The 19,420-nt window shown below is 58.1% G+C and overlaps 1 protein-coding gene and 1 long non-coding RNA gene across 6 annotated transcripts in view; one reads left to right on the top strand and one right to left on the bottom strand.

Annotated features, from left to right (window-relative positions):
• The first annotated feature begins 5,863 nt into the window (after positions 1-5,863).
• Positions 5,864-9,141, top strand: LOC120380484. 2 transcript variants are annotated; one of them, XR_005587779.1, is made up of 3 exons: positions 5,864-6,400; positions 7,950-8,053; positions 8,371-9,141. It is a non-coding gene; the product is annotated as an uncharacterized LOC120380484 (long non-coding RNA). The 2 variants fall into 2 exon arrangements; XR_005587780.1 differs by lacking the exon at positions 5,864-6,400 and adding an exon at positions 6,453-6,500.
• A 6,223-nt stretch (positions 9,142-15,364) lies between these two features.
• Positions 15,365-19,420, bottom strand: part of HM13 (histocompatibility minor 13) — a 31,288-nt gene continuing 27,232 nt past the window's right edge. For 3 of the 4 annotated variants that reach the window (XM_039498196.1, XM_039498195.1, XM_039498193.1), the window contains exons 12-13: positions 17,053-17,250; positions 15,365-15,808 (exon numbers count right to left, since the gene is read on the bottom strand). In XM_039498196.1, the coding sequence (XP_039354130.1) occupies positions 17,100-17,250 (151 nt within the window). In that variant the 3' untranslated portion in view covers positions 15,365-15,808; positions 17,053-17,099. The remainder of the gene's footprint in view (positions 15,809-17,052; positions 17,251-19,420) is intronic. The other variant, XM_039498194.1, reaches the window with a different exon arrangement.

The following is a 19,420-nucleotide window of genomic DNA, read 5'->3' as shown; positions in this document are numbered from 1 at the left end:
ACGCCAATAGGAGAGCTCCTCCCGCCGGCGGAGTTAATCCACCTCCCCCAGAAGCCGTAGCTGCGTCGACAGGAGCAGCTCTCCCGCCGACTTAGCGCGGTGTACGCTGGGAGCTTGGCCAGTACCACTCCATCGCTCAGCTCCACCCCCGAGCCACGGAGTTGTACCGACAGACGTTGACAGGTAGCCCAGGGCTCAGAGGAGTCACTGCTGGCTCCCTGCAGATTAACTGCCCAGACACTGCGATCCCTGCAGACGGGGCACCAAAGTGCTGTGGAATGTCCTGTGAAAACAGCAGCCATGCAGCCGAGGGCATCTGAGCCATAGCAGTGAAATTGCTGCCCTCAGTGGCTTCACACCCATCAGAGCAATGGACGGGATTCCGGGTGCTGGATCGGGGGAGTCATTAGAGCTGGGATGGGGTTACTGCAAGATCAAAGCAATCAATCCCTGGTCACTGGAGACTCACTGCCCTCCTGGCCGATTCCTGCTGCCTGGCCCGGGGCAGTCAGAGGGTGGCCTGTGGTCGGAGCACCCAGTCACAGAGCTGTCAGTGCAGCCAGGGTGGACTCCCTGCAGGGAGAGGGCCAGGCACCGCTCATGCTGTCCCTTACACCGCCAACGAACAATTCCCATCGCTGGCTGCCAACAAAGGGGGGCGGGGCCCTGGGGGCTAGGAGGCGAGCGGGGGTGGGATCTCCATTCTCCTGGCACCCCAGGCATCATCCACACCAACAGGGCCCTTCCAGCACCTCGCGTAGGGCACCGGCTCTGGTGGGCATTTAGCTGGGGCCCGGGGCCAGAGTCACCCTGGTGTAACTCCTCCCGCGTTCGGCCCAATTTCCACCAGCCCTGGCTCTCGCCCCCCTGCCCCCGCTTCATGCCCCTTGCTTAGCCAGGGCTGGGAGAAGGTGGGGGTGGGGAGGCGCCCGGTAACCAGCTTTGCTCCAGATGGCACTTTATTTCGCTCAGATGTGCAGCGTTTGTCTCTCTCCACTGGCTCTCTTAGCATGACAAAGCTGGGAAAGGGCCTTTGTGAGCTCCGGGAGAGGCCAGAGCCTCCCCGCTCCTTTCTCTCGAGGAGATTAGGGCTGGGATCCGGGGGAGGGGAGCCCAGCCAGGGAAATGCTGTTCATTGCTCCTCCTTCCCCTGCATGGGGGTTACTCCTGATGTACCCTGGCGCAGAGGAGAGCAGGGCCGGCATGGGCAGCTTTGGGGAGCATCTGTGCTGAGTGAATGCACAGAGCGTGTCTGTGTCCAGGGCTTCGTGCTGCTTCCATCTGACGCTCTGTGTGGTTCGTCTGGAGGAGCCGTGACTCACTGAGCTGGGGACGGGCTGAATCGGAAGGCCACATGGCATTGGTTTGGGGGAGAGTTACGCCAACCATCAAAAAAGCCCAGGCACGGCAGATAGTCCTCTGCACACACACGTGCACACATGGACGTATGGCAAGACACGTTGTTGTGTGCACTGCCATGGAGTGAGACACACACACACACACCCCGAGTACAGACACACAGCGATATTCACAGCAGACACCCACACGAAAAGAACAAAACTTTGGACTCGTAAAACCCGCTGCAGAGAAGTCCCTGGCCATGGCCCCGTCTCCAGTGCTATGCTAATGACGGTTTACAGCTCTATACAGTTTTCACCAACACATTCTTCCCCTGTTCTCTATACACAGCCCTGCTGCCATGCACACAGCTCTGGGGTGGAGGATACAACGGACTGGGGCACCGCAGCACAGTGCACAGACGAGAAGCGGGTGGGGCAGCAAGTGACAAAGACAAAACCCTTGTCTCCTGGGACAGGTCACCCAAGCGAGCGGACAGGACCTTGTTTGTGAGCCTTGCCCCAAAGACGCGCACCGTGTAAATCACACAGGACGTGCGTTATCTGCCCGGCCATGGATCCAAACTGTGGTCTCAGGAACTCAAGGTATTTCCAAGCTGAGACCTCCCCCTCGCAGCCAGCCCGCCGCAATACAGATAACGCCACCACAGACAATTAAAAGAAGCACCAACAGACAAAGGTTTTATCCATCACCTGAAAACATCCTCCCAATTCAAGCCCCATCCCTCAGCTCTCACCTTCTCTGAGCCACAACTGAGACATTTTTCAGAGCAGCAGCCGTGTTCGTCTGTATCCGCAAAAAGAACAGGAGTCCTTGTGGCACCTTAGAGACTAACACCTTTATCTGAGCATAAGCTTATACTCAAGTAAAGGTGTTAGTCTCTAAGCTGAGACAGTGGCAGAGTTAGAGGAAAGCTATTGCACAGGAGAGCATGAAAATGCACAAAACTCTAGCTCTGACAGTGGAAAGATGAAATGAAGGACAGACAGAATAGCCGGCCAGCTGGGACAGCAAAGAACAACCAGGGCTAGAGGCTTCAGGAACATCAGCTGAATACGATGGAACAGATCTACCCAAAGCATTAAATGGCACCAAACTTTAGCATCAGTGTGTGTCCTTGACAGGAGCCAATGGGCTGGGATTTAGGCTGTCAGGGTCCGTGTCCCTGCCGCTGGCACCTCGGCGCTGGAGTTAGGAGGCAGCCGACTGCTCGGGACAGTGTCAGTAACAGACCAAACTGGAGCATTGTCTCAGAGTCCGAAATCTGCCCTCAACTGCCCAGGGTGTGTGACTGGCCACGAGGTGGCTGTGCTAGAGGTGTGGACAATTCGTGTGGACAGGCACAGCCCGCGGCAGCATCTGAACAAAACAGCTGGGGCCTGATCCTGCTAGGGTGACCAGATGAGAGGGAGAAAATATCGGGACACATGGGGTCCGCCGGCGGAGCAAAAAAAATAAAAAAATCCGAGTGCTGCTGGCGGAGCAGCAATAAAATAAATACATAAATAAATAAATGAAAAAGGCGAGTGCTGCCGGCGGAACGAAATATCGGGACAACTTGCGTCCCGACTGAAGATCGGTCAGGACGTGGGACAAACCCCTAAATATCGGGATGTCTGCTCACCCTAGATCCTGCTGTCCAGGAGTCTTCAAGGGGAGCAGGACTGGGCCCTTAATCATGACAGACGGGGTCAGTATTGTATGATCAGACGGAATTGCTCCGTTACACCCTGTCTCATGCACCCCCTTCAGTACTAACCTCCCCCACCCTGAGCTCTTGCACCAGGACTCCTGGCTCTGCTCCATGCTCCTGGCAGGCCGGTTTCCCAGCAGCCTTTGCTCACGCACCTGCCAAGAGCAGCTGGAGGTGGGAGCCATTCTGCTGCGGGTGGTGGGTGCATTGCACAGCCTGCTCGTCAGCCTGTCAGGTGCTCCCCGGGGAGGTGGGCTTCCCAGGGGCCTCTAAGATCCGGAGGCCACCTCTGCTGCCAGGTGGGAGGAAAAGTAGCCCCGTCACAGACGGTGAACCAAGAGGCACCCAGGAAGGCATCTACTTGCCAAGGCAGATGTGACCCAGTGTTAGCTCCCTTTGCCCATGAGCTCACTAGCTGCACAGCTGTAGCAAGGACAAGGCCTGGGAGCTGCCTGAGAAACCCTCTATTCCCTCCCCCTCCCGTTCGCTTCCCCTCCCCTGGCTCCATCCGCTTCAGCCCAGACCAGCTGGAGCCAAGCGCCCCTTCCTGGGATTTATCCCAGCTTCCTGCCCCTCCTCGCGCAGGCAGACGTCAGGCTGTGGCTGTTCGCGCCTGTTTCCTTTCTCCGCTTCAACCAGGAGCTGCACCAGGGCGCGGGCAGTCGCCATCCATCATGCTCCAAAGCGGCGCGAGCAGGGCTGGCCCGGCCCACAGTCAAGCACCCCAGCTTGGCTGGGAATCAGCAACCCCGGGAGAAGCTCCAGGGCCCAAGGGATGAGGGACAGCTGGAGAGGAGAGACGGGCCCTGGTGTTATTAACTCTGGGCTCTGATGCAGCAGCCACCGCAGCAGCTGATTACTAGAGGGAGGCTCTTCAGGTCACAGAGATCGTCAGGGCCAACTGGGGCTTCGGGGTCATGCTGGCGGGGATGTGTCAGACTGGAGCGATCCTAGGCTGCCAGCTTGGTGGGGCAGGACTGTTCGTACAGCACCTAGCACACGGGGTCCTGGGCCATGACAGGGGCTCCTTGGCGCTCCCACCAGACAGCTAATGGATGGAAACTGGTTTGTAACAGACGACCCCGGAATCCCCTCCCACCCCCGCAAGCGGGTAGGGAGGTCACCCACTTTTCACCAAGATCACTGCCACCAGCATGTCCACTCCTGAGCCAGGCCAGCCGCCCTCCCCAGGAGACATACACCCTGGGTCTGTTCTCACCTTCCCAGGGAAGTTCTCCTCCCCTTGCATGCCCACGCGGGGTACCAGCAGCGGGGATGCTAGTGCAGATGCGGGCCGGGGGCAGCTGGCAGTTGATGCCCGGCCTGGTACAGGCCTGCACTGGGCCAATGCTAGGAGACAGCAGAGCACCCTCCAAAGTGCCTCTCGAAGGTGCTCAGGCCGGCCAGGGCTGGGGGCTGCGAAAGAGCCGTTATTGAGGTGGTCGCTCGTCGCATTTCTGCAGGCCCTTTGCTCTGAGCATTGCAAAGCCCTTCGCAACGCCCGATTCTCACAGCCCGGCTGGCTCTAAGCGCTAGGTCACCCCACCAACCTGCTTTGTCACAATCTTATAACTCGATGGGCCTGAGGCAACAGCTCCCATTGAGCCCGTGCCAGGAGCCGGAAGGTGGCTCCTCTCGAGACGCGGCTGAGATGGAGAGGAGACCAGAGCATGTGTTGGCTGATGGCTACAGCAGGGCCTGGGAGTCAGGATCCCTGGGTTCTGTCCCCCTCCAGTAACTGGCTCCCTGTGAAACCCCTCAGCTGCCCCTGCGCTGTGGTGCTCATGCGCGCCAGGCAGGTGCTAACGCTCAGTGACAGGCAGGCCTGGGGGACCCTCCGTTAACATGTGGGAAGCACTTGGGGAGGCTTGGCTGGGAGGCAAAGTGGGGGCTGGGCAGGCCCCAGGCTGCAGGCGCTAACAGCTGTAATGCAGGGCTGGGCCTAAGGGCACTGGCTGCTCCCAGCTCAACCACTTCATTGAAGTCCAAAGTTTTAACTCCAAGGAGCACAGGCAGAGACAGGAGCACGAGTCCCCGACCTGCCCCAGAGCAGGGCTGCAGCACAACCAGCCGGGCAAAACACCCCAGCTACAGGCAGCGGGCGACGCAGCAGCCTTGAGCTCAGGGGCGCTTGGAGTCGTGATGGTGGTTGAGCTCATTGGAGAGATGGGACCCGCTGTGAAACTCACGTTCCGATCCCGAGCCCACCCTTGGGGAGAGTTCTGGGGTGGGGGGGGGTCTGGCTCTGGGGAGTCCAGGCCACAGGGAGGGCAAAGGAGCTGAGCTGAAAAAGCCTCATTAGGTCCCATCGCCACCGGAATTTTTGCACCACTGTAGCTACACCCGTGCAGACGCCTGTGGTCCATGTCAGGTGGGTAGGTGTGTAATTCACACCAGTGCAAGGCCCGTTTTGCACTGGTGCAGGGTGTTTTCATTAGAGAGGCCAGGGCTGGCACTAGTATAATTACATGGTGGTTCGGCCCTCTGGGATAGTGTCGTCTACCGTGGACCAATCCCGGTTCCAATCCAGCCCAGAGGAATTGCAGAGTTACTGATCATGCCTTGAAAGGCCAGGCTCCCTGCAGAGGGTAGGGATGGAGGGAGCTGCGGGTGGGGTGGGGGCAGCCGCGGTGCAGGAGATGGACTAAGGGGCTATGGATTCCTGTCCGCCATGCCCTGCTCCAAACACAGCCCTGGAAACATTCCTGCAGATTCTGAAAGACAAACGGAGATTTCCTGCAGGAGTGGCGCACATTTCCTCCGCTGGAAGACGGCTTTCCCATCTGGAGGGACCCCACGGAGAGAAGGAAGGTGGTCTCAGCAGCTGCCCAGACAGAGTGGAGCCGGCTTGGGGGGAAGAGCGACCCAGCCTGGGAAGCTGTGTTATTGTAACAACTACGAAGCCCAGGTGCGGAGCTGTTTTGCTGCTACGCACACCAGGGGCAGGCAGAGAGGAGTGCGCTGACAGTGCCTCGGGCTGCAGCTCATGCTGGCACATGCAGCGAGAGAACGGGGATCTTCCCGTGACCTTTCTGCTTCCTTCCTAAATGCCCTGCCCCTCCCCTGCTCTGCATCCCCATCTCTTATCTGTTCCAGGCCAGGGCCTCGCACTGCTCCAAGGGCGAAGGCAAGTCCCCCCGGCCAATCCTTCCGCTCCTAATTCCAAGGCCAAGCCACCTCGAACTCGTCAGGCCAGCCGCCTGGAGGGGAGGAGGCTGGATAGCACGCAGGCCTCGCTCGGAGGAGCTGGCGTGGGTATCTGCTGAGCGGGGACCAGAACGCTGGCTTTGTTCCGTCACTGTGTGCTAACGCGGCCGGGAAAGGGACAGGAAAACGAGGACAAGGGAGGTAACAGCGCGACAGCATCCCCAAGACCAGGGGACGGCTCCACCTCCGTGCTCCCAGCCCCCCAAAGGCCGGATGATGGGATCAGCACAAACCTGCCCGTGTTAGTGGCTGTAATAGGGGGTCTGGTGGGAGACACGCTGGCCACATTCATTCACAGCAGAAAGAGTCTCCACTGAGTCCCACTCAGTTACAGTGCCTCCCTCTTCCCCTTCAGCCGGGGCTGGCAGGCAGAAGCCACGCAGCCTGGAACAGCTCGAACCCGTCTCGGCTCAGTGCCCTCCCAACTCAAGCCAGCTGGCCCCTCTTGGAACCCCTCTGCCAGCCTGGCCCTAGCGAGCTGAGAAATCACCTCTCCCTCCACGCCCCTCCTGGAACTGGTGCCCAGGCCAGAACGGTCGAGCCAACGCCCCATGCAGGAGGCCTGGCCGCAGCCCCCAGTGTAAGGGAAACAGGCAGCAGCAGGAGCAGGGGAGTGCACAGCTGTGCAGGCGTCTGTCTTCACGCCCCAGCCGCCCCACCAGCCAGGGGAAGGGGGTGGGATTTTACACATACAGAAGCGACATGTGGTAGCATCAACCCCCCCCCCCCCAAGACAGAGCTGCTTTGAGGGGGGTGGAGAGAGGGAAAAGGCTCCAGGCACAAGGAACAGAGAACCCTGGAATCCAGGACTTCTGCAAGTGCCTGCTGGAACGATGTTCTTCTACTGGATCCTGCAGTGGAGCAGGCTCCTCCGTTAGCTTCCCTGCTCCTGCAGATCATGCCTCGTTCCAAGGGCGAGATTTGTCAGAATAGGTGATTTAAAGTCTGGGGCCCAGGATCTCTGCACATGCATTGTATATAGTATGTACAGGACTTACAATTCCTGCAAACTGCCTACGTTCTGCAGAGGTCTGGGGCAGGCAGGGCCGGCTCCAGACCCCAGCGTGGCAAGCACGCGCGTGGGGCGGCCCTTTCCCGGGGGGGCGGCAGGCTGGGCCGGCGGACCTGCCGCAGTCATGCCTGCGGCAGCTCAACCAGAGCCGCCGGACCTGCGAACCGTCCGCAGCCGCGGGAGGTCCAGCCGAGCCGCGCGACCAGCGGACCCTCTGCAGTCATGCCCGCGGGAGGTCCGCTGCTCCCGCGGCTCCGGGGCGCCTCCCGCGCATGACTGCTTGGGGCGGCCAAAAAGGTAGAGCCGCCCCTGGGGGCAGGGACTGGGAATTGGGTTCTGGAGCCTGGGGGAGCAAAGAGCAGCGACGCAGATGGAGATCCTAAGCTCCCAGGGAACCTGCTGCTTCCTCGCTCTTTGGAGCCCGGCAGAGCACACCTCGCCCTGGCTCGTCTGGAGTTCAGGCTGAAGTACGTCTCAGTCACACGTTTATGCCAAATAAAAAGAAAACGTACACTGCCAGCATCGTGGGCAGAAAACTTTTAGAAAGCAGGAATGTTAGAGTTAAGGTTAAATTGAAAATAAATCCCACCATTTGACAGTCTGGAAGCGCACAGTTAAAATCACCCAAAACAACCTTAACTCTGCCCCTTAGTGACACCAGCTTCTTATCTTCCTTAGACATTCACCTCCACGTTACTGATCCAAGCTCTCAAGCACAGCACCAGCTGCTCACGTGGGAATTCGAGTGGGCTGGAGAGCGGACAATTGACTGGAGAATGCAGGTTTCTCTAATTTCCTTCTCCCTCCACTTCTAATGAAATAGCCTGACCCTTCTACTCAGAGAACACTGCTAATGACCAGGGGAAAGGCCCAAATTAAAGCCTTAACCTCTCTGGGCTGTTCACCATACGGGATTAATGTGCAGAGGGAATCCGTGCCCAGAGCAGCTGAGTGGAAAGGCGCTAGGCTTAACCTCATTAGCTCCAAAGGAAATCGGGAAGCGGGGGGAGAATAGGGATGAGAGAACTGATGGGAGTAAAGTCTGAACTGGCCCCAAGCAGGTTTTGTTAATTTGTCTCGTTTTCCTCCCCCTGTTCAGTTGTTTCGGCACTTCCTAGCACTGGCTGGGACCAGCAATGTGGGAACACTGGAAGAAGTTCACGTCTGCAGCCTGGGGACAAGACAGGAGTGATGATAAACCCATTCAGAGGGCTCCCAATGGATCTGGGGAAGCGGGGTTCCAGGGACTGCAGCGAGGCATGTTGGGATCCAGAGGAGCCAGTATTCAGCAGCACTCCTGGAGCCAGGGAGTGCTCTGGCATTTAATGCAACACACCGAGGGGTGAGACGTGACAAAATCCAGAACCACATACGCCCTGTCTGACGTTTGGGCCCCACTCGGCTGCTGGAGGCAGAAATCAGGCCTCGTTTTGGCAGGGCAGAAATGCAGGAGGATCCAAACACTGACTGACTTGGTGCCAGGATTCACACACCCGGCTCCTGAGTACAGTAGGTTACATACCCTGGGCACAAGTGCCAGTCTTTCAACACCGAGCATTGCACAGTAGGAGCCACACCCCAGCAATGCACAAGGGCCAGGCTTCACCCTCCCACTTGGGAGACCTCTACTCGCTCCCACCATCCTGGTGCTGCCAGTGAGTCTGCAGCCTGGCATCTGGGTGCAGTAGGGTTCCTGCCAGGGCATTAGTGCCAGGGTTCATCCTCCCAGCTGCCTCCACAGTGTGACAGTCAGCCCTTCTCTCCCATCTCCCGGGCTGTTTATGACTGCTCCTATGCTCGCTGAGTGTCATTTTTCCATGGGACACTGGAGGCTGGTGAAATCACATCTGGAGTCTAGACTCAGTGACTCTGTGGGCTGGACTTGCAGGCTGGGCTGTGCCCAGTCCCTGCTGCACACTGTTTGCTTAGCTGGAGGTATTTAATTGGAATTAAAGTGGCCCCTCTTGTTTTTGCGGACAAGGCTGTTGGAAAAGTAGCTGTAAGTCATAGAAAACATCTGTAGGAGACGGCGAAGGGTCATTAGATGGCAGAACGCGAGGCGCCACTTTTAGTGCTCGCAGCCGATGGAGGGAATAATGGTTCAATACGGCTTTTGTGGAGGAGCTGCCAAGCCAGCAAACACTTCTATTTATTCTGGCACTGGGCATGGGGAGAGACGTGGGGATTCTCCAGGAGCTCCTGCACTGAAGGGCAGTCTCTACGCCAGCAGGGGAGACGCTGTGTGCGCCATCGCTCCAGCGCTTTGGGTCTTGCTCTAAGCTAGCCCTGTACAATGAGGCTCCTCACTCGCCGCTCGGAGAGGGGTGTCCAGCCGAAACCCCCCTGGTGCGCCTCCCTTTCCCCTGGGCAGCAGAAGATCCTGTGCGAGCGAGGCTAGTGCTGGCTGACTGGGCTTTTCGCCTAGGAAGGGAACCTGAAACCAGCGAGCAATTACTGGCTGGCTGGGCGACTTCACAGAGGACACGGGTCAATCAGCATCCCACCTACCCAGGCCTCGGGCCCATGGGCTCACCCCTCTAGCCCTTGACCTTGCTGCAACCCCCCAGGCAAAGCTGCTGCCAGCCCTGGCTTGCATGAGAGCAGCTTGCCCCCTCCCAGCACTGGCCCAGATCCTGCTGCAGCTATCCCAGCGCCTGGCCTCCGAGAGCAGGAATCCCTAGTGCAGGCCGGGTCCGACTCTCAGCCCTGCTCAGGCAATAGTGCTGCTTGGGGCATTCCAGCAGAACGGCCAGACTGGGGCAGAAGGGACCATTATGATCATCTAGTCTGACCTCCTGCACAAGGCAGGCCACAGAATCTCACCCACCCGCTCCGTAACTATTCCAGCCTAAGCTAACTGCTCCCTCCTCTAACCCATTTCAAGGCTCAGCGCAATCCCAACCCCAACCTCAGCTTGACCAAACCCAACCGCGATGCTGCTTGAAGGCATCACAACGTCCCTGCTCGGTGCAATAAGCAGGTGGACTGGGAAATGGGTTTTCAATGGTTGTCTCCTCACGACTGAAATGGCTTTCCTGGCTCAGACAATAGAATAACCTCCCAGAAAACAGCAGCAGCAGCAGCTGGGAACCCAGACCACTCACTCCTGGCCCAGGGAGATGAGAGAGGCGACCGCTCCGTTGGAGACCCCCTCGGAAGCAATTCAGACCACGCTCTCCAGCTGGAGACGTCCTCAGTACTGACAAGTTGCATGGATGGATGCAGGGCTGCTGTAGCTAGTTCAGTCCCAGGATACTGGAGAGACAAGGTGGGGGAGGTAACGTCTTATCGGACCAACTTCTGATGGGGAGAGAGACAAGCTTTTGAGCTTAAACATGACCCAAAGAAGAGCTCTGCGTAAACTCCAAAGCTGCTCTCTCTCACCAACAGCAGTTGGTCCAATAAAAGACATCCCCTCCCCCACCTTTCTAAAGTGCCCTGAGAAATCCCAGCCCGTTGGGGGGGGGGGGTATGACTGTGCTCTTCGAGCTAGGCCGGTCACTCAGAGTAGGGCCCAACACCAAATGCTCAAGTCTAGCTGTCCACGTCCTGTCAGACAAAGGAGAGCCCAGGCTGCATCCCGCTGCTGACAAGCTACTGCCCAGTGACCACACCGATTCCACGGACCGCGGGCTGGCTCTGAGCGTGAGCTGCTGGGGCTCTCAGCCCACCGCCCCGCCTGTCATGGCACTGCCGCCACTCTGCCTCTGCTTTCCCAGCTGTAGAGGGGGGTCGTGTTCCCCCCCACCCCCCAGGGCAGAGCTTGGAGAATGAAACGTGGGCTGGGAATGCGATGGACTATCCAGAAACCCAGCAGCAGTGGGAGAGGGAGACTCGTCTGTAGAAGGCGCAGGAGAGAGAGGTGGGGAGGGGGCGGACTGGGAGCTGGGTCCAGCACTGGAGACTCTGGCAAGAAGACAGATCCCCCCTTTATACCCTGAGAACAGCCAGGGTGGAATGAGGAAAACCCATTTGCCTCCAGGGCAAGGCCAGTTCAGCCTTCGAATTCTATGGCAGGGTGTGACCTGCAAGCCCTGCCCTCAATCTGCTGCAGCCAGGCCTGGCCTGGCGCCCTCCGGCCCTTTCCCCTCCAGCCTGAGGATGGACGAGGGGAGGTGTAGCCATGGGAGCCTGAGGTCGCTGGCTGCAGCATGGCTTGGATCCCTCAGCTCTGTGCACCTTAAGACAGGCCGTAGGCATCTCCCAATCAATCTTAAGACAAACGACTCCCCTGTCCACTGTATTTCTGCATTTTGGCTTCTTCTCACGCTTTGTGCTTGAGGCCAGGCTGAGTGGGGGGCTCCCTGAACACAGCTCTCGCTTGTTAAACTCTGCTCCCCGGCCACGGGGCTCGGGTCAGCAGGCCAGCCCAGTAAATCTCGCCTGCTGCTGCCTGCGAGAGGCTGCGCAAGGCCTGGAACAAACCCATGAGCTGATGGCCCAGCTGTCCCTTTGCCCTAGCTGGAGAGGGGCGGGCAGGGTGGGGGGAGGAGATGGTCACTTAGAAACTGCCGAGCAACGGAGGCTGCATTGATCCGTCCAGGCCAGGCCTTGTGCAGAGGGCAGGGCCGGTCAATAAAGGGGCCAGGCTCCCACCTGCACAGGGACACACAAGGGCCAGTGTGAAGGAATCAGGCAGCCAGCGGAATCCCACTGACAATGGGAGGCAGGGCGAGGGCTGCAGCTGTCTCGGCTTTGGAGCGGTGCCCCTCCTCCCTGCCCTCCGTGGCCGGAGCTTTGAAACTGCCTTTTACCCGAGGAGCTGGCTCAGGGGCTCACTGCTGTAGCCACCCCCTGCCTCCCAGGCCCGAGCCTGCTCCCCTTTAGCCAGGCCGTACTCCCAGGCGCTCTAGCGCGGGGGGGAGGCTGAGCGCAGGCTGGAGGGGCCCAGAGCTGAAGCATGTTAGGGCTCCTGGCTGCAGCTCCTCTCTGGTGCCTGCACTCATGGCAGAGGGAGCTGCGGCAGGGGGGCAGGGGGCAAGGAGCCAGGCAGGCAACCAGAGGCCAGCTCTCTGCATGACTCCACTGTGGCCTGCACGGGGACAGGACAGCGCAGGGCTGGAGAGCAGGACACGGTGCCCGAGGTGTCGGCCCAGCCGGACGTGTGAGAGGGAGCTGATCCCGGGAGCGATACGGTGCCCGGCTGGGAGCAAGGGCTACCCCGTATGAGGCAGGGCGCATGCATACAGCCCCCAGGAGCCACTGCTTGAGCACACTGTGAGAAGGCAGCGAGAGATCAGGGCACCAGTTAGCAAGGGCCAGATGAAGGGAAGCAGAGGCCTTAGACACAATGTAACATCCCCCAGCCCCACTGGCTGCCCCGCAGCTCTCCCCTCCACTTGCAGTGACAGTGGCAGAGAGACCCCCTCCCTGAGTGGCAGGAGGAGCATCTCTCTCTCCAGGAATGGCAAAGGGTCCCCATCTACCCCCAAGAGACAGAAAGGGCCCCCCACCAGTACTCACATCACAGCTGCTGCCGGATCTTGGGGAGGTGGGCTGGGCTGGCTGTACTTTTCTCCCGTTGCCACACAGCTCTGCCGGTACGGTGTGTGGCTGGAGGTGGGTCGAGTAGTTAGCACCCCCTGGAGCTGGACAGGGCAGTTCACCCTCTGCGCTAGCGGTTCAGGCTTCTGCACACTCAGTTCCCATTGTCAGTGTTTCTTGCACAACCAGGACTAATCTCTCCCCGCCCCCCCCTTTTAAAAACACCAGCCTGGCTTTCAGTCCCACGACTCCCACAGCCGGGACCCTGCCACAGCCCATAATGCTTCTATTTAGCCCAACGTTGGGATTAGCGGACAGACACTCGTTGCCAAGGCTAGCACAGCTCTAGTTAAGGCAGCCTGAGGCTGGCAGCCAGGGCCCGAACCTGCAGCAGTGCAGTGCAGTGCAGTGCAGAACATCCCTCCCCAAGGGAGGGCAGTGAAGCCCTGCCACTCACTGCGAGTAGCAGCACTGGCACACCTATGGCACAGGACAGGACAGGCCTCTCCCAGACACCACTGCTCTCACTGATCAGCTTCCCTGCGTGCAGGATGCTACGTGGGTACCAGGGAGGTGCCGCCCCCACCCCCCCAGTCCTGCAACGAATCACTGACCCAGCCTTGCTTCCTTTAGCTAAGGGAGGGAATCTAACAGCTGCTCCACTGAATCCTTCAGGGAAAAGATCACGACAGGTAACAGCTCCATGTTGCCCCAGGTCGCACATCTAAGGCCAAACGCAGAGGTGCCGTAAGAAGGGGCAGAGGAGACTACAGCTCCAGCAGGTAACCGCTTACAATCAGAAGCATCTGACCTTGGCTCCGAACATGTTGAGATCCCTGCAGTTTCCTCTGTCCTTGGGCAAAACTCTCACTCAGCAAGAGCGCAGGAGGTTCGCTGGGTCTCCCTGCTGGCTGGACAGGGGAAGAGAGTGTCAGTTCCTAGAGTACTCTGCTGCTAGCCTTCCCCGTCCAGAACCACAGCAGGGCGGGCTGGGAAGAGAAGCCCGAGGTCACAGATGTGTGGGACCCATTCAGAGACGGAAGCTTCTCCAGCCCAGAAAGCGATAGGGCCCAGCAGTTATTACGGGGACCCTGAGGCCCAACAGTGCCCAAAGGCACAGACTAGCAGGGGCAGGGATCCTTTCTACTGCTGTTTGTAGGACAATGGGGCCCTGATGCTGATCAGGGTCTCTGGGCACAACCTACAGATGGCAAAGTCAGATGTGGATTGTCGGCCTCAGTCCCCTTAGCTGAACATAGGCCTGCACACTGCCTAATTCCTTTGCCCCGGTTCAGGATCCTGGCTATCGGACTGGCCAGACTGGGGCTCTAAGCCCCAGGAGTTAAAGAGGAGAAGCCTCAGGATTTAGGGCAGGGAATGGATCTGACACGTTTATCTTGTCTCCTGCTTCCGGCCCCCGCCTCTGGGGCATATTTTCTGGCTCCATGGTACTTGGCATAGGACAGGCAACACACATCGGGATAGCCCTGATCACCTTCATTGCTCCTCTGCTCCTCCCCCCACTCCCCTTTCCACCTGCTCTGAGCAGTGACAGGCTCCCAAGGGACCCTCTGTCCTGTTCCCAACCCACCTTGCGAGCTTCCTTCTTAGGTGGGTCAAGGCTTCTCTTCCATCAGCAGCTGCTGGGTTCGGTTCTTCATGGAAGCAGCAAGACTTCTGCCCCTTGTCCTGCCAGGCAGCAGCACCCCCTGGCAGGTGGCTCTCCTCCCCCAGGAGGTGGTGTTCCCACCATGCAGCTCTCCCTGGCACCGCCAGTGCCCTGCAGGTCACTAGAAGCGCCAGCAACACTCTCCCCAGAGACGCTTCAAAGGGGTGTGGGACAAAGCACAAACAATTTACGTGCACTGATGTCAGCCACTTCCACTAGTGCCACTGCAGCTTTGCTATTGGCCAAGGAGGGGTCACGTGATCTAAGCCAAGCTGATCGAGTGGGATTCTCAAAGCCCCCTCAGCTGTGGCTCCTCGACTCCCACGAGACGTTAACGGGAGAGGAAGGATGTTAGGGCCTAGCCTGAGATCGGTGAGACCTGAGATCAATTCTCTGCTCTGCCACAGACCCTGTGTGACCTCAGGCAGGTCGCTGTGTGCCTCAGTTTCCCATCTGTACAATGGGGATAACAGCTCGACTCTGCCCCCTGGGGCTTTGTGCGGATGAGGACAAAGGTGGACTGGTGCTCTGATAGGAGGGGAATGGGGGCCAGATGAGAACCTAAGACAGAAATTAATGGGAAACAGGCATCCAACTCCTCCAGGCAGCCAGCCCCACCTTTCCTCTCTGTCAGGGGCCAGGTGAGTGATGTGAGTGTGTAGCAAACGGAGGGAGTGACTGGACCGGAGTTCTCAGAGAAAAGCACCTTCCCAGGCACCCCCCCGCCCACTAGGCAGTGATGCTGGAGATCACTTTATAGCTTGGAAGTAATTAACCTCATCTGCACTGAACACACTCCAGGCAGGACTGCACCCAGAGAGCGGGCCAGGCGACCCCCGATCCGCTGCTCTGGGGTAATGAGTGTTCTCCCCGCTGGGGCCCAAAGGGAGAGGGGAGCTCCCCCACCCACTTAGCACCAAGGATCAGACCCAGACAGCTCCTCCATCCTTTGAGATGGTTTAATATGAGAGAAAGCGAATCCACAATACAAAATTTAAAAACCAGCCCCTTGGTTTTCCCCCTCCCCTTTTTGGAGATGACAAAAAAATGAAATAAAAGAAGGGAGCGTGGCTGCCCAAAGCACTGTGTGGCGGTGGACAGGCCCCAGGTGGAACGTCGGGATGGCAGAAGGACTTCAGACAGAGATGTGGCTTACAGAGATTCTCCCATCCCGACACACACACACACACACACCACGATGCTGATACACAATTGGTCTTTTTATCTTTATCCCTTGCGATGGCGCCTGGATCCCAACCTGGCCTGGTCCCGACACGCCCATCCTGGCCCAGACGTGCAAGGTCACTTCTCTTTTTTATCCGTTTCCATCCTTGCGTCTTTGGAGTCCCCAGGCTCCTCCTTTGGCGTGGAATTCTCCTCATAGCTGAGGGCAAGAGAAGGAGAGGGTGTTGGGAGTTAAGCAGCTGCAGTTCCTAGGAAAGTCAGTGCCTCTGCTTTGGGTGAAAGTGGGTGGGGAAAAGTATGGATCAGGACCAAGGGCAGCCAGCTGCACAGAGAGCGGAGCTTTCCAGCCCGCCCCAGCAGTGCAGATCACTGGGCTACAGTTCACACAGAGCAGGACTCCACGCAGGTGGGGAGAACAGCTCCCACGGACACTGCAGTGTTACAGCGCCAGACACTGGATTCAGCTGAAGTCACTGGGAGAGGGGAGGCTGACAACGGCCATCCTGAAGACAACGGAAAATGCACTGTCGTACCTCCCTCCCCCACCACAGACAGCCTTCCCTCCCCTCCCCCAATATACATTCCAAACCGAGAAGAGAGAGGATTTCACTAGGGCAGCAAGGCGCACACGCAGATACACTAACACACGCTCCGGTCGGCCCACTGAGCACGCACGCCGATGGAAACCCCCTCCCGGTCAAGCGACTGAGAATTCAGCTCAAGCCAGCCCTGGCTTGTGCAGGTGGCACATGGATCTGAGCGCTGGCTCCCAGCGCCACGCAGAACATTCGGGCATCCTGAATAAAAGCATGGCCCCTCGACACTGCCCCCTGTGCAGCGTGGCACTGGCGTTGTCCCGAGGCCAGAGGGGCCAGGCTGTGACGAGCACGAGTGCCTGGGACAAGTGACCTCAGGGAAGCCGGCAGCTGGGAGGCAGGCTAGTCAGTAAGGCAGATTTAGGCTGTTTCTTCTTTCGGGTGGCTGGCTCTGGCTGGCTGAAGGGAAGAGCGTACACAGAGGCTAGTCCCTCAGCAGACGCCCCACACTAGCGACATTAGGAGCTGCAGGGGAAATCAGAGGAGAACCTGGCAGCAAGGCCTTCAGGCAGACAGTAGAGAGCTGAACACGTGCAATGCTGCCACCCACGCCTCGGACACTTCTGAGCTAACGACACCTGCTCCAGCCCCCCGAGGCACGTGATCCTTGGGGGCGCGATTCTGGAGCCTGTGCACTGGGCTCACGAGCTGGGTTCGGACTGGGCAAGCAGGTGGCCTGAAGGTGCTCTGGCACTTAGTGCTGGGACCCAGGACGCCATCAGCAGAGGGGCACCAGTTCAAAGGAGGAAAGAGTGAGCCCAGCCCAGCGCAGCAAGGCAGATGGCCACAGCACAAGCCAGACACCGTGGAGCTGGGAAGGAGTTTGACAGAACTGGAGAGACCCTACCTGGCCAGAGACAGAGACAGACAAAGAAAGGGCATCGGGTGCGATTGCTACATGGCGCTGGGGCTTTGCTGCCGGCGTCGGCGGGGACAGGACAGTTTCTGCTGCATGGAATCGGCAAGGCTGGCCGGAGAACCCGACACGGTTGGGAAGTGGGTAAGTCTTGGTGTGTGTGGCAAGATTTCAGCAGAGGATTCATAGCTGCAGGAAAGACAGGAAGCAGGAAGGGGACAAGGAGGAATGGGATAGAAGGGAGAGAAAGAAAGGAATAAGAATTGCTTGAGTGATATGTCTGCAAACCCTCTGCCCTGCAAAGCCTGCCTGCCGTCTCTTAACCCGCACTTCCGGCCCCAGCACTGGGATGAGTTGGGGGGCTCACTCCGCTGTGTACGTCGTGTAAGCCCGGGGGGCGCGAGCCTACACGAGTGCAGCTGTATGAGGCGTGAGGGGCCGAGGTTTATGGCATGGCCGTACCTGCAGCGGGACCACAGACAGCAAATGGACAGGGCCCGGCAGGAGAACAGAATTGGGCACCAGTGCACAGAACTGCACCCAGGGTAGGGCCAGGCCCAGAGGCCTCTGGGAGGCAGCAGACCAATACGTGCAAAAGCTCCTCCATGCAGGTCTGACAGCAGGTCTGACTCCTCTGGGCGTGCTGGCTATCGGATTTCCTGGGATTAATTCAAAGCACAAAGGGAGATGGGAGGTTGGGGACCTGCCTAAGGGGGCTCTGCAGGGACACGAACCCCAGAGAGTTAGCTCCAGCCTGCATTCCACCCCCCTGCCCAAGCCCATATATCTAACTGTTCCCCCAGCTTCTTCTCCCACGTCTTTCTGGCTGCCCCACCAATCCCCTCCGTAGCCAGGCACAGCAGGCAGCCCCCCTCTTCTTAGGGCACTGGTTCTGTGAAGCCCAGCAGCGTGCTTACAATTGCCCAGCCATTGAAAATACCGCTTGTCATAAACAGATAGTTAAGGGTTAAAGTCTGTTTTACCTGTAAAGGGTTAACATGAAGCACCTGGTGACCACCTGACCAGAGGACCAATCAGAGACGAGATAATTTCAAATCTCTGTGGAGGGAAGCCTTTGTCTGTGTTCTGTGTTAGAACTCTTTTGAATCTAAAGTTTCTACTAATTAATAGTGAGTATTAATTAGAATTAGTCTTATGATTTGTTTTCTATATTTGCAATTGTGTGTTTGCTAAAGGAATTCTTTATTCCTGTTTAGAGATTGATAAGGTTATTCGAGATTCTGTATTTTCTTTTGTTCTCTTAATAAATTCTTTTCTTAAGACAGTCCTCCTGGGTTTGAAAGGTTCCTCCTCTGTGAGTGGATCTGTGTTCCCAGGAGTGTCTTTGAAGGAGACAGGGGAACAGAGGGGTCCCCATCTTTGAACCCACAAGCTCAAAGTGGGGGTGAGACCCTAGGACATGTGGCAGAATACATGCGGGTCCCCATCTTTGAACCCACAAGCTCAAAGTGGGGGTGAGATCCCATGACACCGCTGCACTGAGCAGCAATTCTACTGTTTGGGCACCTGGTGCTCTGTCCAAAACCTGTAAGCTCCTCCACGTTCAATACACACTGCAAACCGCAAGGGACTGCGGGCCGAGAGCTGGGCCAGGGACCATCCTCAGACTAAGGTGGGCTGCCAGCAGCACAGGTGGCTGATGGAGACACATGGAGCAGTTCCCCATCTCAAATCAGAGACTTTCAGCGCTCACAGGAACACAGGCTGCATCAAAGCAACCTAGGATCCTCCACCTGGTGGAATTCCTAGGGTGGGGAGGCTTCCGTCCCTCCAGGCACATGAGCTCTATCAAGTTCCATTTCCACCTCCAAATACTGGAGCAGTTTCAAGAGATGCTGGACCCCAGAAACTTTCCTAAGACATCCAACCCCCGCGGTCTCTGCAAGACAGCGACTCCCGGAGATGCAGAATGCTGCGTCCGCCTCTCAGATGCTAGGAGGGTATCGCTCTTTCCTATCACGTTAGTTCTAAGGGGGGCTTGCTAACAATTGAGAACCACACCGGGGTAAGAGCTATGCGCGGCGTCCATGCCGGCCCAGCGCTCCGGAACATTAACCCTTCTCGCTCTGCCACACGAGTCCACGAGCTCCTTGTTCAAATACCGCGTGTACAAGCAGCTTGTCTCTCACCAGAGCCGTCTCTAGCACGGGAGGGGATGCTGCAGCAGGCTGGTGAGTCACAGGCGTGTGTGAAAAGTGGCTGCAGGATACCAGGTGCACAGGAAGGATGAAGCCAGAACACACAGTGCCTGCAGCAGCGACTGTCAGAAGCAAACATCAAAGAGCAGGCAGGTGCTGAAGGGACTGGGAAGAGGGGAGAAGTCCCAGCGAAGAGCCAC

This window comes from Mauremys reevesii, linkage group 13 (assembly GCF_016161935.1).
Source record: "Mauremys reevesii isolate NIE-2019 linkage group 13, ASM1616193v1, whole genome shotgun sequence".
Lineage (NCBI taxonomy): Eukaryota > Metazoa > Chordata > Testudines > Geoemydidae > Mauremys > Mauremys reevesii.
This window is presented reverse-complemented; position numbering and strand designations above follow the sequence as displayed.